General features: G+C 48.6%; 1 protein-coding gene across 1 annotated transcript in view; it reads left to right on the forward strand.

The window, feature by feature from the left end:
• The window catches only part of Ret (ret proto-oncogene), a 45,738-nt gene that overhangs the window by 14,021 nt on the left and 3,985 nt on the right, over nt 1-27,732 (forward strand). Inside the window, exons 3-18 of the mRNA XM_057769322.1 lie at nt 780-1,067; nt 5,324-5,565; nt 6,265-6,460; nt 7,103-7,302; nt 9,044-9,302; nt 9,640-9,765; nt 10,345-10,455; nt 11,123-11,242; nt 11,733-11,989; nt 15,524-15,671; nt 17,141-17,248; nt 18,209-18,423; nt 18,518-18,640; nt 20,304-20,374; nt 21,505-21,642; nt 23,293-23,392. Coding sequence (XP_057625305.1) covers nt 780-1,067; nt 5,324-5,565; nt 6,265-6,460; nt 7,103-7,302; nt 9,044-9,302; nt 9,640-9,765; nt 10,345-10,455; nt 11,123-11,242; nt 11,733-11,989; nt 15,524-15,671; nt 17,141-17,248; nt 18,209-18,423; nt 18,518-18,640; nt 20,304-20,374; nt 21,505-21,642; nt 23,293-23,392 — 2,702 coding nt within the window. The remainder of the gene's footprint in view (nt 1-779; nt 1,068-5,323; nt 5,566-6,264; nt 6,461-7,102; nt 7,303-9,043; nt 9,303-9,639; nt 9,766-10,344; nt 10,456-11,122; nt 11,243-11,732; nt 11,990-15,523; nt 15,672-17,140; nt 17,249-18,208; nt 18,424-18,517; nt 18,641-20,303; nt 20,375-21,504; nt 21,643-23,292; nt 23,393-27,732) is intronic.

Below are 27,732 nucleotides of genomic sequence, written 5' to 3' on the forward strand. Positions count from 1 at the left end.
AGGGATAGGGTAGAATACTGTGAATGCAGAGTGAGCTGCATAGCCCAGGATGTGCAGAGTAACCGACCTGTTTGATGAACACAGCCAGTATTGTAAGATGGGAGGGCGCCCGAGATGGACAGTTAACCTGTCAGCATGCTCTGTACGACTGCTTCGCAACCTGTGGGTCGCAACCACCACACGATTGCATAGAGATATTTACACTAGGATTCCTAACAGTAGCAACGTCGCATTAAGCACACAGCAATCTGGACAGCTTGTTCAAAGAACACTAACTGCCACGGGAGTATAATAATATATGATAAGAGAAGCCGAACAGCACCTTGTGGCCACTAACCAGGCATAAAGTGGAGACCCAGGGAGACGCGTGCGTGCGTCAGCCAAGGTCTAGACCTCACTAACCAAGGATATGGTACCTCAGTGGTGGAACTCAACTGGAAATTCTTCCTCTAGGTGTTGATGGAGTATGTCCTTGGGATGTATCTGGGGAAAAAGCCCTTGGTGTTTGTGGCCATGGAGTGCAGCTGGTGCAGGAGCCTGTGCTGTAAGGTCACTCACCTGAAGGGGCCAGGGAATGTTAGCCCCAGGGTTGGAGCATTTCCCTCAGGAGGGACCATTTGAATAGAAACCTGAATGACAAGAGAGGCAGACCAAAGCCTCAGCATCCTGCAGCAGAGGTGGGGAGGTAGCAGCTGGGGCTTTTGTAGACACACTGAACCCTGGAATCCCTACTCTTCATCCCTCTCCTGAAAAGGGGCTGTCTTCTTTTCTCCCTACAGATGGTGGCTTCCCCTTGCTCACCATCTTCCTCCAGGTTTTCCTGGGGTCCGTAACCCAGCGAGAGGGTGAATGCCACTGGCCAGGCTGTGCCCGTGTGTACTTCTCTTTCATGAATGACTCCTTCCCAGCGTGTAACTCCCTCAAACCCCAGGACCTCTGCATCCCAGAGACAGGCCTGTCGTTCCGCATCAGGGAGAACAGGCCCCCTGGCACCTTCTACCGGTTTCAGCTCTTGCCTGTGCAGTCCCTTTGCCCAAACATTAGTGTGGCCTACAGGCTCTTGGAAGGTGAGTGCCAGCCGGGGGGTAGGGGCAATATTCTTTTGTCCTGTTGTACAGAAGGCATAGTGCTATTCCCTTTGGGTGAGCCACCTGACATCTTTTGCCGGTGTTTAATATTCCAGCAATGTCTCATGAGTGTCTGTCATGGGCTAAATATTGTTGTAGAAGGTTGGGATACAACTGTAAACAAACAGGCCTGGCATCTTGCCTGCTTGTAGCCTCTAATCCTCTAGAGGGTAGAGCCCATGATGTGTTGAGGACACACCGGAAGTGATGGAGCATACATTCAATTGCGTGATCAGGGCAGAGGCCACTCAGCAAGGTGGGTTGGCACCAGATGCACAGCTCAAGCACCCGACTCTGCTAAAGCGGGGTCTTCTGGGGCTGGACTGCAGTTAGCCACGGAGGCAGGGACCATTTAAGGGTTTTGTTCCCTGGAGCATGGGGAGCAAGGCAGGCAGGGAGAGGGTATGAGAAGTCTCCACTTGCATTTGAGAGGCTTAGTTGGACTTTTCCATTGGGTATGGTTCAGGGTCAGGATAATATATGATGGTGAAATTATGGAGACAAGAGGTACCGGGAGAACTCTTGAGTGAGGGGATGGACTGTCATGAGGCTGGAATAGCACGAGAATCGGGGAGTGTCCTGGCATGCTCTTACAGAGACCTAGATGGATTCTTTCTGAGCTAGATATGGGGTGTGCATCCCAGTTCCTTCCGTTCTGCTAATGTCAACGAGCACGGTGCACCTTGCCGGGGAGCTGGCCCTTTGGGCCAAGTGGACCTGTACCCTTCGAAACCCTGTCTGCTATAAAAAAAAAAAATGAAGGCCCCAGGATGTTGTAATATGAGCGGCGGGGCTGCGTCCCCGGCACCCGGCCGCCCGCATGGCTTATGCCCCAAAATAATTACACGGAAACTGTATTCTTTTAATCACTGCCTGGCCCATTAGCTCCAGCCTCTTATTGGCTAGCTCCTACATATTGATCTAACCCATTTCTAATATTCTGTGTAGTACCACGAGCTGGCTTACCAGGAAAGATCTTAACCTGCGTCTGTCTGAAGTGGGAGAATCATGGCGACTCCTGACTCAGCTTCTTTCTCCCAGCATTCTCTCTGTTTACTCCGCCTACCTAATTTTCTGTCCTATTAAAGGGGCCAAGGCAGTTTCTTTATTACTTAACCAATGAAACAACAGATAGAAAGATGACCCACCTCCATCATTTCCCCTTTTTCTGTTTAAACAAAAAATGGCTTTCACTTTAACATAGTAAGATTACATATAACAAAATAGTTATCAAGCAAGAATTACAGTTACAATATTTATATCTATTTTATCCTTTATCATAACTAAGGAAAACTATAACTATAACTAACCATTCTTCAACTCCATCAAAGACTCCAGAAGGATATAACATTACCTAAGCAAACAAGAGATCCAAAACTCTAGAAATGATAGAGACATCTCACTGCCTGGACAGTCACCCAAAGTTCTTTTGTACTGTTGGGGCATCCATCTTCAGCCTTCAGGCCCATAGTATCCAGCAGACATTTTCATCAAGCAGGAAATTCCAAAGACAGTTCAGTCACTTTTTGCTGTGTCCTGCAGAATGTCTCGCAGACTCTTTTATGAGTCAGGAACCCCGAAAGACCGTCTCACCTTTAGGCAAGTTCAGCAGTCCTCTCTCTGCGGGTTCTCTGTGTCCAGTTTATGCATCAATCCATGCAAGAGCAGTTTCTTGCCCAAATGGCTATCAAACTCCTTAAGGAGCCTCTTCGGTGCCCATCTTCCTCTTGAAGTAGATTGGTGCTGCCAGGAGCAGATGTGTCTCATTATCATGAAAAGCCCTAAGTTATTAAAACATTAAATGCCATATTCTGCAGTCTTTGAAAGATATGAAGAATGCCTATCTAGCTGAAATATATCTATGCACATCTAGAAAATCTAACTAACATGACTAAAAGCTTGACAATTATCCATGATTATCCATTAACAACCTATATACATTACATTTTTAAATGAACTATACAATCACAATACCTTAATCAAGAGCAGAAATACATATACACATAACAAAATTGACCTTAAAATCCATACCAATGCAAATTATTCATATCTATATCATTTCCCCCTTTAAATGTAAAAGAACAGTTATAAACAATATTCGGGAACATGGGCGCAGTTTTTTCTCTCCAAACTGCTTCCTGCTGAATGGGGGCGTCGTTAATTAGGTCTTTCATGGTATAACCTGTGTGCCAGGGTCATCTCATTTGGCAGTTGAGTGAAGTAATTTTCTGAGGGTGTTCACAGCAACCTTTCAGGAGGGCATGGTCTATCATACCATATCGGGATAGACGCAATCCACAGAGTCTCATCCTCTGTGAAAACAAAAGAAGACCCTCTCCAAAGCATCATATCCTTAGACCCATATTCTGAAATCATAATACCCTTATATCCATTCTGGTTTAGCTTGGCAGCCCATATAATGAAATGTCTCTCTGTACTTAGCTCCTTCACAGTCAAAAATTTTAAAGAAAACACAATAATACAAAGAATCCAGACTCTCTGTGAATTTTCCATTTTTACGTGGCTTATTTTTCTTTATTTCTTTTAATCTATAACTATCTGTACGCTGTCTCTTTAAAGACTTTATCCCCCCCCTTTTTTTAAGGGCATTAACTTTATTTTTTCTCTATATTTTTTTTCTCTCAAGCCTACGTATACTCATCCAACACTGTGACTCATTTATAGATCTTCTATGTCTGAAATCTGTTCTATTGTGAGTCTGTAATTTTTTTACTATCCAGGAGCATTTCTTAAAATGTTAAGTACTTCTTAAAAACTTAAGTTGCACCATGTACAGATAATACGGTACCGCCTGTGTCCTGCCCAATTGAAACCTTAACTGCGCTGTTATTACAGTAATTATGGTAGTTCCTGCCTGAGACCAGCACAGTTCAGCATGGCGGAGCTGAGCCCTCCTGCCTCAGAGCCATTTGGTGCCCCTGAGTCACACACAGTTCCAGACACACAGCAGTCCACATTGCCATCAAGCAAGCCATAGCACTTTACTCCAAATGCTCCATTCAAAAGCTCTGTCTCCCGCAGGAGCCAGACAGAGATCGCAATGGCGGCACAGCCCAGAAAGCCGGCATTTTAAAACAGCCAGTTTTTTCCTGCTGCTGAGTCAGGGCAATTTCTTTGCGGCACGCAACCCACAAACAGCAAAAAGCTGTCTTAAATTCTCTTTCTGTCCTTTTAAAGCCCTCTCAGGTTTTACGTGGAGTTCATTAGCACGCTGGGCGCCACTCAGTTGTAATAGGAGCGGCGGGTCTGCGTCCCCGGCACCCGGCCGCCCACATGGCTAGCTTATGCCCCGAAATAATTACACGGAAACTGTATTCTTTTAATCACTGCCTGGCCCATTAGTTCCAGCCTCTTATTGGCTAGCTCTTACATATTGATCTAACCCATTTCTAATATTCTGTGTAGTACCACGAGCTGGCTTACCAGGAAAGATCTTAAACTGCGTCTGTCTGAAGTGGGAGAATCATGGCGACTCCTGACTCAGCTTCTTTCTCCCAGCATTCTCTCTGTTTACTCCGCCTACCTAATTGTCTGTCCTATTAAAGGGGCCAAGGCAGTTTCTTTATTACTTAACCAATGAAACAACAGATAGAAAGATGACCCACCTCCATCACTAGGAGACCAATGTGGTCACACACCCAGGAGATAGATAGCAGAAATGCAAACCACATCCAGAAATATCTGTGTTTTAATGTCAGTCGTGCCCGGATGTCCACTGTTTGTTTTCAAGTCAGGGAACTGTGATGTTGTCTCACATTGTCTAAAATGAGAAATATTACGTCGGTGGTTTTTTTAAAAAAAAATGACTAACATCATTCTTAAACCAGCTAGTACCTGAGCTGGCTCTCAGCCTGCACTCTGCCCTCTTGGACCCCACCCCCAGCCCACTACAGAGGTTGGGAGCCCCTCCTTGCCTTAAGAGAGCTGACCCTCTGTCAACAATTGTTTAACTGTGTGCATGAGTGAGTCCCAGCCACAAATAAAGGTAGTAAACACACACCTCAAGCAGCCTAGGTTTGGAGTAGTGAGTGCCATCGTCCCTGCGGGGGCTACAAAGGGACAGACAGCCACTAGGGCGCCAGAGTTCTCACAGAGTCAGGTAAAGCGTAAGGAAGGCAGTCCATGCCTTATCCCCTACTCTGTGGTAATGCGAGATCCCTTCTGCTTGGTGACAGGGGAGAGTCTGCCCTTCCATTGCGACCCCGACAGCCTGGAAGTGAGCACACTCTGGGCCCTGGACCGGGAGCTTCAGGAAAAGTATGTGCTGGAGGCAGAGTGCATAGTGGGCTCTGGTGACCATGAAGAGAAGGTGGCCATGTCCTTGCCAGTGACCGTGTATGACGAGGACGACTCAGCGCCCACTTTCCCTGGAGGTGTGGACACTGCCAGTGCTGTGGTGGAGTTTAAACGGAAGGAGGTTTGTTCACAGTTGTGTCTGTCTGTCTGTCTCGTCCTATGTCTCTGTTGGTGGTTTATACTTTGATCTGTTGAGCTGTTCCACCAGCCGTTCGGTCCTGTGGTTCTATACGTGTCCCTTTCTTCTTGTCTGTTTGGCTGACTGCCAGCTAGATAGCCAGTAGGAAACTGGACTCTGTGAAGGCCCCAGCCTGGGGTGCTTAGTTTGTGTCCAGTCAGGCCAAGGGCCCCAGGGAGACCACCAGGAGAACATTCTGGCTTGTCTGACGAGGCAAGAAGGAGGGTACTCCCTTCTGCTGGCAGCTGGGCAACCTGTCACAAGAGCCTCTGAGGCAGTCAGGAGCCAGGAGGTGATTCTGAGAAAACATCCTTGCCCATGCTGCTCTGACCAGCCTAGGTGATGTACTACTGCCACCTGCTGGGCATCATACCACTCTGCAGACTGCTCCTGGGCTCAACAGCAAGGGGGAAAGTTACTTCTCTAGGAACCAGGCAGATTTCCTGGGGAGGGGAGAGAATGTCTGATGGGACAACCTTAGGGTGACCCAAGTGGCCCTGTGAATTTGCCCACAACTCTTACTGAGGTCCTGGGGATAAAGCATTCAGTTCTGACCATCTGCCTTTGTAAATTCTGGGCTGTGCTAGGTCGTGTGATCTTCTAGCTATACCTGCTCTGACCGGCACTCTCTGCTACCTGCAGGGCACTGTCCTGGCCACTCTGCATGTGTTTGATGCAGATGTGGTGCCAGCATCTGGGGAGCTGGTGAGGCGGTACACAAGCACTCTGCTCTCGGGGGACTCCTGGGCCCAGCAGAACTTCCGGGTGGAGCACTCACCCAACGAGACCTTGGCCCAGGCCAACAACAACTCTGTGCGGGCCACCATGCATGATTACAGTAAGGAGCCAATGGTGTGATGTCTTCCCAGAACTTCAGGGCACTCTGTGCACAAGCACACAACACATGAAAACCGCATGCATTACACACATACAACCATTCATACCAAAATCACAGAGCACACCCCTCCGGTGCTACAACCAATCTGTATGTAAACATAGATGTTCTGTGTATACAAATGCTGTGCAAACACCCTATACACAAACCCATTTACACATTTACTTCTGCGCACACCCACCATTAAATATGTCACTCGCACACGCCACACCCACGTAACACACTGCACCCACAAAAATGCATGCTTACTCTACATGCATATCGAATCACAGGACATAATATATATAAACATGCACCATGCACATGCATGTGTACCTTCTGTCTCTGAAGCACATGTACGCACGCACACGTGAATGTGTACACACACATAAATATACTCACTAGAGATCTAAACAGTAGAATTCCAGCTTTTTAATAACCAGTACTATTGCAAGGCTGCCCACCAGGCCTATTTATTATGTGGTCATGTACGTGAAGGTATCGTGTGTGCACGGTTGTATGTTGAAATGGGAGTGTAACGTGTGGCATAGGGCATGATCTCGAAGCCTAGTAACTGGCTTTGTTTTATTGTGTCCCCACCTACAGAGCTGATTCTCAACCGGAGCCTCCCCATCTCAGAGAGCCGAGTCTTGCAGCTGGTGGTCCTGGTCAATGACTCTGACTTCCAGGGGCCTGGGACGGGTGTCCTCTTCCTCCATTTCAACGTGTCTGTGCTGCCTGTCACCCTGAATCTACCCAGTGCCTACTCCTTCCCAGTGAATAGGAGGGCCCACCGTTACGCCCAGGTGAGCACACGGCCCACTGCGTGACGTGAGATTGGGGGTCCTAAGACTGCAGTCAGGGTTGTGGGTGGATGGCATCTTTTCCCTAGCCTGCCAGTGTAGAGTTAGCATAGGTGGAGCCATGGAAGGTTCCAGGTGGAACCTTGAGCCCATGTGTGTACCTTTTCACTGGAGAAGGCACCTAGTTCCTTCTTAGCTCCTGGAGTGACCCCCCCCCCCTCATTTTTTACCATCTCACTTCTTGGTATCTTTAAAGCTTTTTGCACTAATACAAAACCATCTCCTGGTCACCCTACATAAGCCGTGTTGGAAAGATGTTCCTGGTGTACTGATCAGCAGGAAAGGGGGTTTGAGGAACCGCTGGCCTCTGGTGACGCCATCAGCACTGGGGAGCATTTGAGCATGCGGCAGACAGTGGGTGGCAGTCGTGTCCTGTGGGGAGAAGGCCAAGGTCACGTCTGCTTTTGTACGTTTATGTGCTAGAGAAATTACAGTGTGATGTTTGTGTTTGTCTTCAGAAAATTAATAATTCACATGGGGAAGTAAAAGACTGGGACCATGTTTAGTAGTGTAGAGCTTTCCTGGCAGGTACAGGGTTCTGTCCTGAGTGCCCCTAAAATACATAAAAGGTAGAAGAGTGAAAAACAAGCCATGAGTGTTCATTAAGGATAGCCGGGAAGGACGTAGGTTCTTCCCTCTCCCATCCCTTGTCACCACTGATAAGCATTTGTGTCCTCGCTTGGCTAAGTGTCCTCCGGGTTTATTTGCAGTCCGGGTATGCATGGCTTAACCAACGGCAGCAGGTTGATCCATCTTCAGAGTGTACATTCGGGACTGCCTCCTATTGTCCCCACGGTCTTCCCCATTCTTACAGTCAGCCCCAGACCCCCGCTGACTTCTGTCACCAGCATACAGGAACCCACCTGCAGGTCTATCCTTTGGCCCATTCTTCAGGGTGTTAACATCAGATCAGAAGTGGGCACGACAGTACTCAGGGCCTGGGGAGGAGTTAGAGGCCTCAGTTGAGGTAGGTCCACCTCTGTTTGACAGACTGAGAAGCCCTAGTCATTGTCCTTGTGACTTTCTGGCCCCATAGTTTTAAAACCAGATTGAGACCAGTGACTTGGATGGTTTTAAGGGTCATCTGAGAAGATGGAATGAACATTCTTCGTAGGGAAAACCGAATTGGCCAGGAGACTGGTTTGTTAGGGTGTCAGTGTGGCCTGCGGGCACCTGTCCCTGCTTTGAGCCTTAAAAGGCTGGCCTTCTAGGCCTGTTCTGCACCTGTGGACGGGGCCCCACATCTAGGACCACTTCTGCGGCTCTTAGCAACTGGAACGGCTCAGAGTCAGTGGCTAGCTCCCAGAGCCAGGCATCCTCAGAAAGGGGTCTCTTTCCAGAACCCCCCTAAAGAGGCCTCTTAACCTCAAGTGGCACAAATGACAGAATTGCAGTCACGCGGCTAGGGTACAGTGCTCTAACAGTTGGGAGACCCAGACAGGGATTATGGCCCTCACATCTGATTCCTGATGGTGTGGCTATCTGGGGAGTGTGTATCTGGTGTGGGTGTCTAAGCAGAAGGTTGACCAGGCAGGTGGGCCTGGAGCTTTGGAGGCTTTAGAAGGCTGTACATTGAAGAAGGCTGCCATCCAGGCTACGTTGGGGACCATCCTGGGACTTGGTCTACCCAAGGACCTTCCCAGTTACTGACTGAGGGGTACTGGTGCCACCCTTCTCCCTCCAGATTGGGAAAGTCTGTGTGGAAAACGGCCAGGAGTTTAGCGGCATCTCCGTCCAGTACAAGCTGCAACCCTCCAGCACCAACTGCAGCGCGCTGGGTGTGGTCACCTCAGCTGAGGACACCTCGGGGACCCTATTTGTAAATGACACAGAGGCCCTGCAGCGACCCGAATGTACCGAGCTCCAGTACACGGTGGTAGCCACTGACCGGCAGACCCGCCAGCAGGCCCAGGCTTCGCTGCTTGTCACAGTGGAGGGGACATGTGAGTGTCAGGCTTCATGGAGGGCGGGGTGTTGTCGACTATCATAGAAAGCCGGTGTTGGTTGTTGCCCTGAAACTCTGGGGTAATCAGTCACCTGTGTGTCCTTCGCTGGTCACCCTCACATCCTTCCTGCCCTTATCTGCTCCTCAGACAGGAGGATAACAAGTACCTTCCTCTGGTGTCCCAGCCCTTTTCATAGGACACTCTCTAGTTGCCCCAGAAGCCACAGAGCCTCACTACAGAGGCAGTGGAGCTATGGTTACAGAGTTCATGGTGGGTAAGGTCTAGAGACTGGGCCCACAGCAGCCTTTGTAACTGACTTTTCTGTCACTTCCAGTCGTTGCTGAAGAAGTGGACTGTCCCAAGTCCTGCGCAGTCAACAAGAGACGACCCGAGTGTGAGGAGTGTGGTGGCCTAGGCTCTCCGACAGGCAGATGTGAATGGCGTCAGGGAGATGGCAAAGGTAGGCCCAGGAGCCAGCGGGGCTGGGGAGGGGTCTGCACTGGCTGCCACCAGGAGTGAGGATGGCCACTTGATAGAGTTCCTACAGGCTCTGCCAGTCCCTCCAGTGAACCTCCCCGATTCTTGCCTTTTGAGCCTTACCCCTTGTGTGGAACCAGTGTCAGCAGAGAAGGCAGGGTATGGGGTCCCAAGGGCCTTGCCACCTTGAAACTAGAGGTTCCTTAGTTGGATTTACTCTGGGCTTGAGAGGGATGTACAGGGGACAGAGTGGATCTTCCAGAAGGTCCCAGCCAAACGGTGTGTCTGCCTCTCTGTGACTATAAGTCTCCCACTGGCAGTATAGTTTTAAGTGGTCTTTGCCTTTATGTGGTCTCCTTAACGAAAGGCTATCTGCAGTCCTGGGACTCCCCAACACTGCAGCCCGTGGGGGACACCTCTGTCCCATTATTCCTCAGCTGACACCTGAGGTACGTGTAGTCCTCAGTCTCCTGGTCCACTGTCTTCTGGAGAGGCGGGTTTAGTCGGGGACCATGATAGGATATGCCCATGTGGGAGACACCCTGCTGTGTGTTCGTCACAGGGATCACCAGGAACTTCTCTACCTGCACCCCCAACACCAGGACCTGTCCCGATGGCCACTGTGACGCCGTGGAGAGCCGGGATAGCAGCATTTGTCCCCAGGACTGTCTCCGTAAGCTCGTGCTAGGGCCCACGGTGATGCATTTCATCAGTATCCGGGAAAGGACAGAGGCAGGGGAGCTAGCGGCGGGGAGCTTGGAAAGTCCAGCCCCCACCCGCACACAGTCTGAAGCCACATTTCTCTGCTGCATCAAGCTAGGCTGGGGTGTAGCACCACGGCTGTGTACCATCTTAGGTTATGTAAGGCCCTGGACTCCTCCTCAGCACCAAAGAACAGAAATGTGTAATAGTAGGTTCAAACAGGCAGGATGCGTCAAGCCAGTTCTCCTGCCATCTCATTTGAATGATTGTTGCTCTGTTCCCCTAGACTGGGCTTCTGTAGCCTGACCTACCTATCCTTGGCTGACTCACGAGCTGCGGTCCCCATTCTGCTGGCTCAGGACCCACCTTTCCTTTGGTCTATTTCCTACGTCTTTACTTTTATTGGGGGATAGCCATGGGTGATGCCTTCTGGTACCTCAGCGATGACTCTCAAACAGTCTTACTTCCCCTTACATTGTAAGGGGACGTTGTGTTAACCGCCCTGCCCAGGCAGAAGAGCTTCTGAGCCTTCACTGGGCCTGGGCTACTGACACCAAGCTGAGAAGGCTGTCACAATCTGAGGACTCTGCGGTGTCAAGCTGCACCAGGAGACTTGACTAGGTTGCATATGTCCTCAGGTGGCAGCATCGTTGGGGGACACGAGCCAGGGGAGCGTCGGGGGATTAAAGCTGGCTATGGTACCTGCTACTGCTTCCCAGATGAGAAGAAGTGCTTCTGTGAGCCAGAGGACAGCCAAGGTAAGGAACGCCTCCTCCCATAGGGCTCCCTGGACCTCCCCAAATCCTGAAGAGGGTTCTGAGCAACATTTGTGAGGTCCACCAAGGGAGAGACCATGGGGAGGCCATTGGACCCCAGGAGGCTCCCTCCTTCCCTTTGGGTCTCAGTTGCCCTTTGGTGCAACCATGAATAGGGGTCGGAGTTCCTATAAAGCATCTTCTAACCACAAGTGAAGGACGATCAGAAAACAGTAACTTGCTCAGACTCCCTGTACAGGGTCTTGATTGACCTCTGGCTTTATGACACACTCCTGGCAGTTGAGAGCTTTTGGTCCTTCCTTCTCCCCTTCCTACCATCTCAATGACCATCCGGATGTTTGTGACATGAAGGCAGTACAGCTGGTGTGGCTGGCATACTGCCTCTGCTGTCTGACCTGGGCAGTGGCCTCTCAGACCTTCATGGTGCCATCCCTGCCAGGCTGCTGACACCTGTCCCTGTGCCCTGCCACAGGCCCGCTGTGCGATGAGCTGTGCCGCACAGTGATCACAGCTGCCGTACTCTTCTCCTTCATCATTTCGGTCCTGCTGTCCACGTTCTGCATCCACCGCTACCACAAGCATGCGCACAAGCCGCCCATTGCTTCCGCGGAAATGACCTTCTGCCGGCCAGCCCAGGGCTTCCCGATCAGCTACTCCTCCTCGGGCACCCGACGGCCTTCACTGGATTCCATGGAGAACCAGGTCTCCGTGGACTCTTTCAAGATCCCGGTAAGGGGCCCCGAGAGGGTAGGTGGACAGTGTTGGAGGATACGTGGCCACATAGCCTTTCTTTACTGCTTGGGGCACCCACAGGTAGTTGATACGGCATTGCCTGTATCTCCTGCCACAAAGGGCCAGCAGCAGGGGGATCCTGTCCTTACACAGTCACCTTCCATTGGGAAGCTGGCCTTGTAAAGGCAGGCTGTCTAGGAAGGATATGACAGGCACTGATGTAGATGGGATTCAGGATATGGGGCCTTGAGGTCCTAGGAAGTGTGGACTTGGCCCTATCTAGCAGGAGAGGTGTGGGTAGAAGCCCCAGGGGATGGAAGCAATAGTCCTCCTACACACACACACACACATACACACACACACACACACACCCCACCACGTGTTTCATCTCAGAGTAGAAACAGTGGAAGAAGCCAGTGTACTATAGTACTTTAACAGGCTACTCTATTGAGAAGTGGGGGCACAGAGAGTGTTGGGATACTGAAGTGCTGGTCCTGAGTTCCAGGGCAGCAGCAGTATACAGGGTCAATACTTAGGCATGGATGGAGGAGGCCCTGAGGACACAGTGCAGAGTTCCAGCTGCTCTTGAGATGGAGGTGCCTTTCCTTGGGCACTGCTCAAAGCCATGCTACCCCTGAAACCTCCTAGTCCTTGCCACAGCTTCTCTGGGCTTGCCACATGTGGCTTCTGCCCTCACGCTCAGGGAGACCCTGCCCCTTCAGCATCCTGCCCTCGTCTATCCAGGACCTGGAAGCCGGGGGTGCTCTGGGAACAGCTGGAGACGGTGCTCTGAGACAAGGGGTATGAACAGAGTGAGCCAAAGGTTTGGGTGGAAGGAGCTGTGATGTGGACACCTGTGGGAGTCCCCATGGCCATGGGGCCTTGGAAGTTTCCATTCCAGATTGTGAAGGTGCCTAGGAGATCCTGCCTCCCCCAGGGCCTGTATGAGTGACACCCAACCCTCTGTTGGGGTCAAAGAAGCCCTTCCTAAATGTGCTGAGGTTGCTTCCTTTCCTCTCCTTCTAGTGTGTGGTCCCTGATCCTAGCAGTAGCTGGGACCTACAACAGGCTTCTGGAATAAGCCACCAGAGGTCTCCATAACCCAGATAGCACAGTGAGGCCACCTAGCAAGGCCATACTGCTGTTCCCAAGGGTAAAAACGGACAACATCTGTCTGCTCCAGAGCTAGCCTAGCAAGAGGACCCCAAGTTCAAGGCCAGACTAGACTGAAACAAGCAAACAAAACAGTAAGGTGCTGCCGTTGACCAGCCTTCTGCAACTCAGGAATTGGGGTGGAGCCCTGGAGTCAGTGGACTAATCACTCAATTTGACTTTTCGGTCTAAGGGAATAAAACTTAATTCTGATGAGCAAGGAAAAACTTAACTCTCTGGGGTTGGTGCCAAAGGGAAATATGCACAGAGATAACCTTATCATCTCTCATCTCTTCATTTCTTTTATTACTTTTATCCCAATGTATCCTTTCTGTGAATTCTTAATTTTTCCCTTACAGATTATATACCCCAGCAAAACCTTTCAGCAGTATAAAAATTACAGTGTGGTTACATTTTATTTTTTAAGTGAATGATCAATGAATAAGTAAAAAAAAACATGTTTTCAATACCCCTTATATGATTAAACATTTTGATATTACAGGTGAAAATGAATTATCCCCAAGAACCCACATAAATCCATGTCCTACTTGTTATAAATTAATAGTGTAAGCAAGGAAGGTATTTTTCTCAGCCAGTTCTTTTACTAGCAGGCTGCGTTTTGTGGTTAGAAAGAAAGGATCAATCACTTTATTATTTATCTCAAAAGGTAATCTTATAAAAAAAATCTTGAATCCCAAATCTGAACTTTTATATATGAAAAACAGCTCTGTTTTAAATCCACAGGGAGGCACACTTACTCATCTATAGTTTTTTATATCAGGAAGCTGAGGGCAGAAATGGGTACAGGAAATTAATCATCAGCTTTGATCACCAGCCCATCCTAGCAAGAAAGGTACATTAGTAAACATGTAAAGGCACAGCAGTAGCAAGAGACATTCTGGGGATGAAGCCCTGGAGGGTGGGTGGGTGGGGCTTGCCTATCTGAGATTTACTCATCAGTGCTGGCTTCCTGGTGGGCTGACTCCCGAAGCTTAGTTGCCACCTGGTGCTCCTGACCTGGTCACTTGCAATAAACACAATGATTTTTCTGAAAATTTTAAAGGAGTATGTTTGTATATTTTTCACATACTTGGTATAGTCTCTGGTGAGCCCCACATAGGTTTCTAATCCCTGTAATGGAGACGTAGCAGTAGGGCTGTGACTCTGGTGCTATCCATGCTTTGTACCCGGGAGGCAGAAAGGAGGCACTCCCCACATGCTATGTAGATGTCAAAATACTTCTCTGGCCTCGGGAAGCTCTGTGGCTGGGGATGCCTGAAAGTGCCTTGTAAACAGAAATTGGGGTCTACGTTCAAGGACACGGGAGTTGATGGGCATGCAGATGGTGCCAGCGTCACAGGGTGACTGCTTCCTGCAGGATTGTACATGGCTGGTGAAAGTCTAGGCATGAATCCAAGGTGGTCATATGATTCTGTGTGGGTAGGACTTGAATGGAATGCTGGGAAGGCATCCTGCTAGCCAGAGATTAAACTGGGATGTAGTAAAGTGGGGGTGCATAGCACAGGCCATGTGAGGAGCAGCTGCCTCACACACCAGGGTGGCAGTTTCCCCAGGGGCTCAGTGACGTCTTTCTTTAGTAGGCAGCCACACAGGGTGGGTGGTGTGGAAAGTTCTTCTGTATATGCGTTGCTTTTATTGGTTAATGAATAAAGAAGCTGCTTTGACCTGTGATAGGGTGGAATAGAACTAAGTGGGAAAACTAAATTGAATGCTGGGAGAAAGTAGGTGGACTCAGTGAGATTCCATGTAGCCTTTGCAGGAGACAGACATGCTATAAGCCACAGCCATGTGGCAATATGCAAAATAATGGAAATGGGTTATTTTTAAGATACAAGAGCTAGCTAGATATAAGACATAGCTAGAAAATAAAATAATAGAAATGAGTTAAAGTAGGTGAAGTCAGTAAGAAGCTATGGAGCCACCACAGGAGACAGACCTTGAACACCAGATGGAACCTTACCAGTAGGCCACAACCACATGGTGATTGCAAATGATGGTTTCTGTGTGATTATTTCGGGTCTGAGCTGCCAGGAACGAACAAGCAACCTCCACCAAGAGGTGGGGGTTACTCTGAATGTTTCCACTGTGGGGAAATTCTGGGCTGAGATGCCATGGGTGCCCATTGAGTCCAGGCCCTTCCCCTGGAGACTCACGGCCTCCGTGGCTGGGTGTGGTGTCCTCAGTGGGTGAGTTGTGATATGGTGTCTGTGGCTCAGGTGATGACCAGCTCTCTGCATACCGGCTCTTGTCGGGGCAGAGCTAAGAGTCAGTATTTAATGGACTCGCCTTCTTGTTCAACTTTGCCCATCGCTCCATTCTCCCATCTCTGCTAATGGCCCCATTTCTACCCTGATACAGGAGGATCCGAAGTGGGAATTCCCCCGGAAGAGCTTGGTTCTTGGGAAGACCCTGGGAGAAGGAGAGTTCGGAAAAGTGGTCAAGGCGACAGCCTTCCGTCTCAAAGGCCGGGCAGGATACACCACAGTGGCCGTGAAAATGCTGAAAGGTACCTGTCTAGGTGCCACATCTGTGGGGTGGCTGTGACCCTCCTTCCACAAGACCCCCTGCGGAGCTCCCATTGCTGTTCTGTGGTAGCTGCCATCTGAGCACCTCATGGAGATGTAGCCAGTGTTCTAAAGAGGCAAGGCGAGGACCTTGCTCTGGTGGAAGATGCTGTCATACAGTTTCTGCACCATGTCTAAGAACAGCTCAGTTCCTGGGGATTATACCCCAGTCTGCCCCATTTATTGCTCTCATCCAAGAGGTCATTGGGGTCCTAATGAAGAGACCCCCCACTCTCTATGTAAGGACTGTCCCCCATCCCAGCAACCCTAGGGGTCTTCTCTGTTCCTGTGATCTGTCATGCTCTGGGTCTGGTTCTCCATGCACACACCTACCTTTCTTATACAGTGGATGTAATTCTGATCAGAAGCTATGGCTGCACTGAATGATGGGTAGCCTTTACTATGGTCAGGTCTCCAGCCTTGTGAACTGAGGGCCCCATAGCAGCTGGGCTGTGTGGTGAAGAGCTCATGTAACGGGCACGTAGCTGAGTCCATTGCTGTGGTCAGGGACTGCAGCACGGAGAGCTATGTGTATTTCCCGAGACACTCAGACCAACTTTAGTCCTCAGTTCCTGGCCTCCCTAGACCTGGCTCAAGGGGTCCTGACACCCTATCTCCCAGCTGTGTCTGTCCTTCATCCAAGATGAGTCTCAGTGCCAGATGCAACAGTGTGCCACTGCCAGCCAACCAGGAAGAGTCCCTGGTTACAAGTCTGACACTTAGTATAACTTTGTATTCAAGTGACTAGTGAGAACCAGAGCCAACTCTGGCTGCCCTCAGGACATGTGTTTCCTATGATTTTGGTGAAATCTGATCATCTGCACAATGTGCCAGATGCAGTTAGGCCCTCAAAGGAAGCACGGCACTCTACTTCACTGGGAAAACGCAGATGTGTCGGGAGCTGCAAAATGCTAACGCTGCCTTCACTCTGCTGTCTTCTTGCAGTATCTCACAGTAACTGAGCGCATGCTCCAAGCATTAGAGTGTTGGGCGGATTGTAGAACGGGAGATGTGGGCTCAGTATGGGGGCCTCTCCTTTGTCTAGCACCTGTCTCTACAAGCAGGTGTATGGGGACATAGACAAAACGACTTCTGAGAAGACTGGAGAGGGGTGTTTTCCGTAGGCTTCTTTCTGAAGACTACAGCTGAAGAGACATGCTGCCGTATACATAGACAGTGGCCATGCAGACTTGGGTGGGAAGACCCTGCCTTTGTGGATGTTAGCTCTCTGGGCTCTTATCCCAGGGGTATATGAAGCCACTGTTGGAGCCCTAACTGGATGGGTGCTGAGGGCCCCTATTTAAACCCAGGACATGGGTCTGTGAGGGAGATGGCAGTCTGCTTTATGCTCAGTGTGGTCACGGGGATCCCAAGCCTGTGACAACACAGGTTTCTATGTACTGTGTTTCAGAAAATGCCTCCCAGAGTGAGTTACGAGACCTGTTGTCAGAGTTCAACCTCTTGAAGCAAGTCAACCACCCCCATGTCATCAAGCTGTATGGGGCCTGCAGCCAGGACGGTAAGGCTGGCCAGATGATAGGGTGGGCAGACGGGCGGGTAACCACGGACAGGGCTGGGACCACCTTCTCCCCTTTGCTATACGTCACCCACTTAATTTTCCTTTCTGGAAGTCTGGGTGTCTGGCTCCACTGTGTTCTGGAGAGTATCTGTGTCTGCTAGCTGAGCAGGCACCTCTGCCAGAGGTTCATGTTGTAGCACTCCTTGGGCCTGCTGAGGGCATGACTACAGCATTGGCACCTATTCTGGGGAGCTCCAGGAGTGAACAGTATCCTGGCAACCTACAGAATAGCAAGCGTGCTGCTCCCCACAGGTGACCCTAACCCCAGCTCTGCAGCGAGGGAGCATTGTCATCTCAGATAAGGACAAGGGAGGTTGCACTGTCCGTTAGTTTTTCTGACTTTGAAGCACATGCGTGCATACGTGCCCACACACACGCACACACATGCGTGTACACACAGTGTAAAGAAGGCAAAGAACCAGATGTAGGCCTGACTGCACCCCTAGTTTTTGAAGGCAGCAGGAGCAGGGAGGCGGACTGGTGCAGAGCTAGCTAGGGCCAAGACTGAGCTATCAGATTTGCACAAGCCTTAAACCTTCCTGCCTCCATTGGTTTTCCGTTCCCAACCTGCAGGACCAAGGATGGAAAAAGTATGAAGTTCTAGTAGCGAGTTGTGTTAGCTCTTAGAGTAGGGCTAAGAACAGAGTTCATTCACTCAGACACTGTGGGGACGGTCTACCTTGAAAGGAGCTGATGTCCATGTCACGGTCAGTATGGGCCAGGAGTGCGTTGGCCTTTCGTAGATTTCATGATCCATAGAGCCTTGATTGCTGACTGCCTAGAACAGGTCTGTCTCATCCATTTGCTGGTACGGTGACAGAGCCTGCAGCCTCCCCCACTGTACTCGAAGCCTGAGGCTGGCCTGACCCCATGCCCAGGGCTGCCTCTCTCTGTCCCCAGGGCCACTTCTTCTCATTGTGGAGTATGCCAAGTATGGCTCCCTGCGGGGATTCCTCCGTGACAGCCGCAAGATTGGGCCCGGCTATGTGGGCAGTGGAGGCAGCCGCAATTCCAGCTCCCTAGACCACCCAGACGAACGGGTACTGACCATGGGTGACCTCATCTCCTTTGCCTGGCAGATCTCAAGGGGTATGCAGTACTTGGCTGAGATGAAGGTGAGCGCCACAGACATTGTGCTGCTCCTGGTGCCCATCCCAGCTCCCGCCCACCCTGGCCGTTCTGAGGGTTCCTGCTGTTTTCTTTCTGTAGCTTGTACATCGGGATTTAGCTGCCAGGAACATCTTGGTGGCTGAAGGACGGAAGATGAAGATTTCCGACTTTGGCCTTTCCCGAGATGTTTACGAAGAAGATTCGTATGTGAAGAAAAGCAAGGTACCTGGCCACAAGTGTGTTGGCGAGTTTCCAGGTGGGGCAGTGGGTTCACAGCTGGACTGACAGGGTTGGGTGTCACCCTTAGAAAGACTGGAGAAGTGGATCTCTATCCCTGAGTGCCCAGGACCCCAGTCAGACCCTTCTTGTATATAATCTTCGTGGGGTTCCTGCTGCTTCTAGTTGCTTTCCAAGACGCCCCAATACTGTAGTCTAGTCTACTCCCTGCAGTTCCTCAGTTCTTAGGATAAGGCCACTGACCGCTGTGTGACTGCTCTTTGCTCCTAAGAGGGTGAAGTGGGATAGGCAGGCCCATGATCGTCCTTCTTTCGTTGTTTTACATAGACATCTCCCTGGGTTCTCTGGGTAAAACTGGGTCCCAAAATGCACCTCAGGGCTCCTGAGAAATTCCTCCAGGTCTGAGCACTATATGGACATCTTATTCACTGACATCATCGTGTTCCTATGGTAACTGCCTTGCCTTGTCTAGCGTCTGTCCTCCCAGAATTCCCATGTGACAACGCAGGCGTGAAAAGTTCATGGGCATGCTCAGGGATCTAATGACCCAGCGTTCGAGGCAGCGCACACAGCTTCTCTGCTTCAGCCTTGCTTTAGGGTCGTCGACTCTTTGTGTTAGCACAGGTTATGAGGACTGTCTTTGTTTGTTATGGGGTTTCTGTGGTGACAACAGACCTCAGACCGCACAGAGGAAGTAGAAGAGGCTGCTGTGCCACACAGAGGATGTGGCAGAGACTTCTGTGCACACACACACACACACACACACACACACACACCTTCCAGGGAGGACTGTTGTCAGTGGATGTACACAGGTATAGCTTATAGTAGCTTATAGGGGCTTTGGCAGCCCCTGAGAGCCCAGGCTGCAGGCTCCACAGGCAGCACCATCGGAAGCACAGTCATGCATCATGAAGGGCGTAATCGCAGAGAAACATGTTTGAGCAATACAAGTGGTCATGGATGTGTGCTTTCACAAATGAGAGGGCCGTAAGATTTTCTTCTGGAGCCATCCTGTGCAAATGGTGAGGACAAAGGACAAGGTGTGTTCATTAAAGCTGTTCATTATTTTTGAAAAGGATTTGTTCAGTGAGATGCTCACATTGCTGCTGGGGGTGGGCTCATTCTGAGCTGCTAAAAAGGCCCTAAGAGAAGGAAAATCCAGCTTTGATACACAAACATTTTCTTCTCTCAAGGTTTTGCAGATGAGCCTTGGTGGTGGTGTACCAAGTTTATGGATGGAAACTAGGAGTTGGTTTCCCAAACGCATGTGTTCTTGGGATAGTAGAAATGAACTTGCCTTGCAAGACACATTCTTGGCTCTGCACTTGGGAGCACTGTTTTGCCCCTCAGGGTGCTCGGAGCCCTTGCGGCTCTACTATAGGTGGATTTCTTGGGTTTCTTTGCATGCCTGTGGCGTGTCAAAAATTGTCATCTTTGACTGTGGGTGGTTGCCTTGACTCCGTAGTAGCATCTCAACAAAGCCAAAGGTTCAGGTTGGAGCCGTGACCCCTTCAAGATTGTGCATAGTTGGTCCATCCCAGGACCTGGTACCCTAGGCTCCCTGCAGAGCTGGAGCTAAAGGGACATGGCTGAGTACCTTTGTTACGGAGCTCAGAGCCACACTGATGCCTCCTTCTTCTACCTCTAGGGCCGGATTCCTGTCAAATGGATGGCAATCGAGTCCCTCTTTGATCACGTCTATACCACTCAAAGTGATGTGTAAGTGTGGGAGCTGCCATCTTGGGGTGGTGGTTTTGGTCCATAATGCCTGTCTCTGCAGCTTGGTTCCGGATACCCAGCTGCAGTGTTGCTCATGTGCAACAAGCTCAGGCTAGGTCATCAGCCATTCATTCAGCAAATGGCTGGGCCCAAGTAGTGGTTATGCCAACCACAGTGGAGGTGGGGTGGGGTGGGGCAGGGCAGTCGTGGCCCACTTCCCTCCATGTCTTCCTCTACACTTCCCTCCCGTCCTCTGGGTGGGACCTGCAGACAGCTGCTCTCCCATGAGTGCTGGAAGGAATATGACTCAGACAGGGCATCCAGTGATGTCACCTGCCCACAGGTGGGGAGCGGGGACCCCTTACAGTTAGTCTTTTATGAGTTTGTGGACTGGTGGGTGTATCCCACACTGCTTACAGATGGGAGCCTGTACTTGTGGACAGATGACAAGACAGGATTTATTTTTCTAAAGACAAAATACTTGCTTCTAGAAAAGAAAAAGAAACTTTTTTCTAAAGTGGTCCGCAATCTGCAGGGTTGCAGATATTGAAAAATAGGGGCTATGAAAATAGAGATCTTTCTTAAGCAATTTTAGACAGTTGTTTTCTAATAATACAAAGTTGCTTTAAAAGAACTGGAAAGTGCAAAGAAGAAGACAGTAGGCGTCTAACAGCCTTGAATCACAGTGGGCCCCTCCCTCCTGGTGCCCTTCAGATGACTTCTGTGGTGTGCACACACATGCTTTATTGTCAGGTGATACATGTTTTATGATACTTTTTATTTCTGCCTTATCATGTGTTCTTATATTAAATATTTTCTCCGAAAGGTGCTCCAAGTCTTTATAAAAGTTGCACAGCATACCCTAAGTATGGTGCCGGGGTCTCACCCCTTTAAGTGTAGTTGCACCAATGGCAGCAGCTTGGGAGGGACTTGAGCATCCCAACATGGTCCAGGTAGGCAGGGGGACCTCGCCTACTTCTGTTAGCACCTGCTGGTGCAGTCAGAGCTAGGCTAAAATCCCTGTGTCATCCACTTAGGTGCATTGGAGGCTAAAGATTTAAACATCTGGGGTTCACCAAGGAGGCTTCAGGTTCCAGGAAGCTGCTTACTGGTTCCCTTGCTCACCACAGGTGGTCCTTTGGGGTACTGCTATGGGAGATTGTGACCCTGGGGGGCAACCCCTACCCTGGAATTCCTCCTGAACGACTCTTCAACCTTCTGAAGACAGGCCACAGGATGGAGAGGCCTGACAACTGCAGCGAGGAAATGTGAGTAGCTTTTCCTTGCCGCCCTCCCCTCTGACACTCAGCCGTGGGCCCTGGGTGCAAAGTATAAAATAGTCGTGCATTCTCTTCTCGTCCCCAAGAAGCCCAGTGCCACCAACCCGGAATAAGGTGGGTGGTGACAGGGCAGAGGTCACACAGCCATCAACGGGTATGAGGTAGATGTTGGGTCCCCTGACCGTGTGAGGGCTGGTGGACTTCCTGAGAACTTCTGAGAGCTGATGGAACTAGCAGGAGCCCCGGGCCTCCTGCAAAGTGTGTGGGAGGACTTGCGTTAGGGGAGGTGTAAGGCATAGAAGTGGACTGAGCCAGCCTTAGCCTAAAGAATCCCAGACCTGTTGTGCTTTATACCAGGCAGTTAAATAGACAATCCGCTGGCCAGGTTAAGGGGGAAGAGGGGGCGTTAACTAGACAAGATACGCTGGGGGTATTTATGCTGCAGTCAGTGCCTAGCTGAAAGCAAGGTTAGACATGCCAGGGTGGGATGATGTCGCCGCGAGTGATAGCCAGAAACTTGGTTAAACTTTTAATTCTTAAGAATTCCATGGAGGTATGTAATACACCGTAATCACACCTAACCCTGTTTCCTCCCTCCAGCTCTCCCACATCCCTGAAATATGTCTCCTTCCCAATCTCATGTCTTATTTTTGGATAACTCATAAGGACCAATTAGTGCTGCCCATATGTGCATGGGTATGGGGCCATCCACTGGAACATGGGAATCTTAACAGTAGCCACACCCTCCGAGGAGGATTCTCCCTCTCAAAGCGACTAGCCACTGCCAGTGACCCCTCAGTAAAGTAGAGTTTTGGCTAGCTTGATCTTGCACTGGTGGTGTACATGTAACCACAGTCACTGTAAGTTCATGAGTGCAACAGCCATGTCATGTCCTGAGAACAACATAGATTATTCCTCGCCATTCTCTGGGCCTTACATCCTTTCCATCTTCTCTTCCGTGATGTTCCCTGGGCCTTGCTTGGGAAGAGTGGGCATTGATACGTATGTCCTGTTGATAGCCGAGCACTGAGTAGGGCTTCTTATGCTGGGCACTTTGACCAGTTTGCACGTGCCTCTGTTGACTGCTGGTCACTGCAGAAAAAGAAGCTTCCCTGATGAAGGCTGAGCCTAGGTCTATGGGTATAAATAGGAATTATTTTGAAAGCAATTTGATGTCATGACCATTTAGCAAAATACCAGCAGCAGGTTCTACCCTAGGGCCCAGGGCCTCTCTAGTCATGGGCTTTTGACTAAGGTTACAGAATCAGATTTGAAATTCCCTCCTGTGAGCAAACCTCAAATCCAATCAGAAAGTTGTGACAACCTGACATTATTTATTTCCACCCAGGAGTTTTCAATTGGTTCCCTCTTTATATATATCGTAAGGACTTTGTTTCCTACTCAGCACCAGTGGGTGCAGATTCAAATACTGTTGACTCATGTTGATGTGAGGAAAAAAGCTGAACCCCTCTGTTGAGAAGGCCACCAGAGGGCTGTGCCACATTGTCAGTGCCCTGCCCTTGGGTCGGGACCAGTGAGGCTCAGACTTGCAAATGGTCCAGAAACAGCATACAGAGTGCAGACTCTGGGTGTGGGGGCCCCGCCAGGGCATCACCACCTGCCTGTGTCTTCCCCCAGGTACCGCCTGATGCTGCAGTGCTGGAAGCAGGAGCCGGACAAGAGGCCAGTGTTTGCTGACATCAGTAAGGATCTGGAGAGGATGATGGTGAAGAGCAGAGTGAGTCCCAGAGTCCCTGCCATGGGCCACGGCGGGATGGTAGTGTGAGGCTCTCTGTCCCATCCCATAGGGATATCCCATAGGGCAGGCGGAGGATGAAAACCTGCCCTTCAAGCCAGTTCTCTTGAGCCTTCCAGTAATAGCTTCTTGGTTTCTAGCTTGTCTTCAGGCAAGACCTCTTCACAGGCAAGTACTGGTGAGTGCATCAGAGTTCTGGCACCCGAGAATGTGAGTGTCTCTTCAAGGGCGTCTTGCTTTCACCGGAATAGAAGTTCATGCCAGGTCTTCTGGATTTTAAGAAGTTTATGTTTTCCTCCAAATTTTATTAACTGGTCCTGTAGATTTCCAAAGCCGGGTGTGAGCCAAACACAACATGTGGTAATAGTCAGTCTCTGTGCCACGGTGAGGAAGTCGATTGGTTTCTGCCCAGTATTTATTGAGGAACTGTTTGTTCTGTTTTTTACTGGATGCTAGGGAGACAGGGAAACATGAGCAAGCAGCCATCCTCACACCACTTCCATAGAGGCCTTGTCTTCGTCTGTGCTAGAAGTACTGATCCTTCTGTCCTTCGAATTCCAAAAGCAGAAGTGCATGATCTAGGCCCCCAGAGATAAAATTCAGGAGTTTGCCGAAGGGAAGGCTTAGCTGGTAAGAGCATCTGCCCGATCATGAGGACCTGAGTTCAAGTTCCAGCATCTGTAAAAATGTTAAGTGTGTCCAGTGCTGTTTAGGACAGGGACGGGAACAGGAGGGTTTCTGGTACTTTCTGAGAACCAGCTCCAGAGTCAGTGAAAGGCCCTGTCTGAGTGGAGGGATGGGTGGAGTCATTCCTTTTAGGGCTGAATGTTCCAAGGTCTCTCTCACTCTTCTATGATCTGGCTGTAGGTCTCTATTCCCATATACACAGGAGGAAGTGTCTTATGATGGCTGAGGAAAGTACTGATGTACGAGCATAAGAAAATGTCATTAGAGGTCATTTTATTGCTATGTTCCTTTAGTAGAATACTATTATTTGGTTTTCCCCTCGATCCCTGGGGTATCTTGTCTCAAGTTCTTGGTCACCCAAGCAGAGTTGGGCATGGGTTCTGTCTCATGGAATGGGCCTTATGTCAAATCAGATACTGGTTGGTTACTCCCACAAGCTTTGTGCGACCATTGCACTATCCTGTCTTGTTGGGAGGGCACCGTTGCAGATGGAAGGATTTGTAGATGTATTGGTGTTGAGAGTTTCTCCTTTGGTGTGTGCTCAGATTTCCTTACAGTACCAAGAACACTAACCTGTAGAGTTGAAGGTTGTAGGTAGGCACCAGCTTCAGGTCTCCGCTCAGTGAATTGTGTAGGTGTTGCCTTGAGCAGCAGAGCCTTGCTGACTCTTCGTGGAGTCTAACCAGTAACCGTGGCAACAGCCTGGGTTTTCTCAATTAGTTGTAACTCATCCCTGGAATATTGCTTTGATATATGTATATGTTTTAGGAAGCTTCTGCTGTATTAGGTTTCCATGCTAATCTCTCTAGTGGTCCTTAATTTTAGCTACCTCTCCCTGTATCCCTGCCTTCATCCCCACTCTCCTCCCCCTCCCCATTTGATCATCCCATTCTAGCCCCACGCTTGTATATTCATAACTATTTCCCCTGTCTAGGGAGATCCTTCCCTCCCCCAGGTCACTATACCTAACCTCTGTGGTTCTGTGGACTATAGCTTGGTTATCATTGACTTAGCAGCTAGCATCCACATATAAGCAAATACGGAATTTATTTGTCTTTCTTGGTCTGGGTTACCTAACTCAGGATGATCTTCTTTCCAGTTAATCCATTTACATGCAAATTTCATGTTTAATTTTTAAATTTAAATTAAATCTAGGTTGTTTTCAATTTCTGGCTATTATGCATAGAGCAGCAATGAACATGGATGGCTGAACAAATGTTTCAGTAATAAGATGAAGCATCTTTTTTTTGGGGTATATATGCCCCCAGTAGATATAGCTGGATCTTGGGGTACATCAGTTTCCGCCTTCCTGAGGAACTGTCACACTGATTCCCATAGTGACTGTTCAGGTTTGCACTCGCACCAGCAATGGATAAGTGTCCCCTTACTCCCCATACCCACCAGCATGAGCTATCATTTGTTATCTTAGCCATCCTGACAGGTGGAAGATGAAATCTCAAAGTAGTTTTGGTTTGCATTTTCCTGTTAACTAAGAATGGTTAACATTGAAGTACTTCTCAGCCCTTTTGAAGATTCTGTTTATATCTGTACCCCCTTTTTAATTAGTTTATTTTTTTTCTTTACACAGGGTTTTTTAGTTATTTATATATTATTTTTATTTTTGCTCTTTATCAGATGTAGGGATACTAAGAATCTTCTCCCATTCCGTAGGCTGCCACTTTGTCTGAATGACGGTGTCCTTTGCTGTACAAAAGCTTTTCAGTTTCATGAGATCCCACTTACTAATTGTTGATATTAATTGCTTGGGAATTATTTTCCAAATTAAGTAGAAGGAAAGGGAGAATATCTAAATTAGCAAAATTAGAGATGAAAAGGGGAAGATAACAACAAACACGTAGGAAACTAGAGAATTAATAAGGACAAATAGAATCAGAAAATCTAAAATAAATGGCTAATTTTCTCAATATATACCATCTGTCAAAGTTAAATCAAGATAAGCAATTTAAACAGACCTGTAACCTCTAATGAATAGAAGCAGTCTTTAAGTCTCTCAACCAAAAAAAGATGCAGGGCCTGATGATTTTAGCACATAATTTTACCAGACTTTCAAAGAAGAATTAATACCAATACTCCTCAAATTATTTCACAAAATAGAAAAAGAATGAACTTTGCCCAATTCATTTTATGAAGCCACAATTACCCTGATACCTAAATCACATAAAGATCCAGCAAAAAAAAAAGAGAATTACAGAATTTCTCTTAAAATTAAAGTGTAAAAATTCTCAATAAAATACCTACAAACTGAATCCAAGAACACATCAGAAAGAACACCCACCTTGATCAAGTAGGTTTCCTCCCAGAACTGCAGAGATGCTTCAACATGGGTAAACCTGTCAACATAGTCCACCAAATAAACAAACTGAAGGACAGCACAACCACATGACCATCTCACTAGATGCAGAAAAGACTTTTGACAAATCTAACATCTCTTCATGATAAAAATTCTGCAGAGATTAGAGATACAAGGGACATATACCTCAACATAGTTTAGAGCATTCCTATTGGCAGCATCAATTTATAAAGAAACTCAAAGCATTATCATTAAAATCAGAAATGAAAGTTATCCACTCTCTCCATGTCTATTTAATATAATAACTTGAAGTCTTATCTAAAGCAGTAAGACAACTGAAGGAAATCTCAGCGTATCTTTCTTTGCAGATGGTATGATAGTATACATAAGGAACCTGAAAAATTCCACTGAGAAACTCTCACTTTGAGTGAGGTAGCTGAACATAAAACCCAGCCTGTAGCTCTCCTGTATACAAATGACAGACTGAGAAAGAACTATGGGAAAAACACCTTTTGTAATAGCCTCAAATGATATAAAATATCTCGGTAACTTAAGCCATGCAAGTAAAAAAACTTGTATGATAAAAACTTTAAGAAAAAAAGAAATTGAAGATACCCGAAGATGGAAAGCACTCTCCATGCTCGTGCATCGGTAGGATTAATAGAGTTAAAAAATGGCCATGCTACCAAAAGTAGTCTATAGACTCAATGCAGTATCCACCAAAATTCAACATAGTTCTTCACAGATCTTGAAAGGACAGTTTTTGACTTCATATGGATATACAAAAATCCATGATAGCTAAAACAGTCCTGATCAATCAAAAGAGCTACGGGGGGTGTCACCATCCCCTATTTCAAGTTGTGCTACAGAGCTATATTAATAAAAACAGCATGGTATTGGCACAAAAACAGACACGTTGATCAGTGGAACCAGATTGAAGACCCAGACATAAATTCACACATCTATGGACACCTGATGTTTTTATTTAAAAAAAAAATACACAGGAAAAAGACAGCATCTTCAACAAGTGGTTCAGCTCAGACTGGATGGCTGCATGTGAAGAATACGATAGCTCATACTTAGCACCCTGCACAAAAATGGATCGAAGACCTCAAAATCAATAGAAGAAAAAGTGGGGAACAGCCTTGAACTCACACAATTTTGCTGTGTCTGGAGAAAATCTCCCAGATCTGTAGGCACAGGGCTGTCCTGGGCATGAGTAGTAGCAGATGCCAAAATCACAGTGTTGAGAGACTGACGGGATGGCATTGGGACTGTGTACATAGCTAAACAGTGGCAGGTACCCGACACTCATTGTTTGTGG

The sequence above is a fragment of the Chionomys nivalis genome, chromosome 1 (genome assembly GCF_950005125.1).
Source record: "Chionomys nivalis chromosome 1, mChiNiv1.1, whole genome shotgun sequence".
Taxonomy (NCBI): domain Eukaryota; kingdom Metazoa; phylum Chordata; class Mammalia; order Rodentia; family Cricetidae; genus Chionomys; species Chionomys nivalis.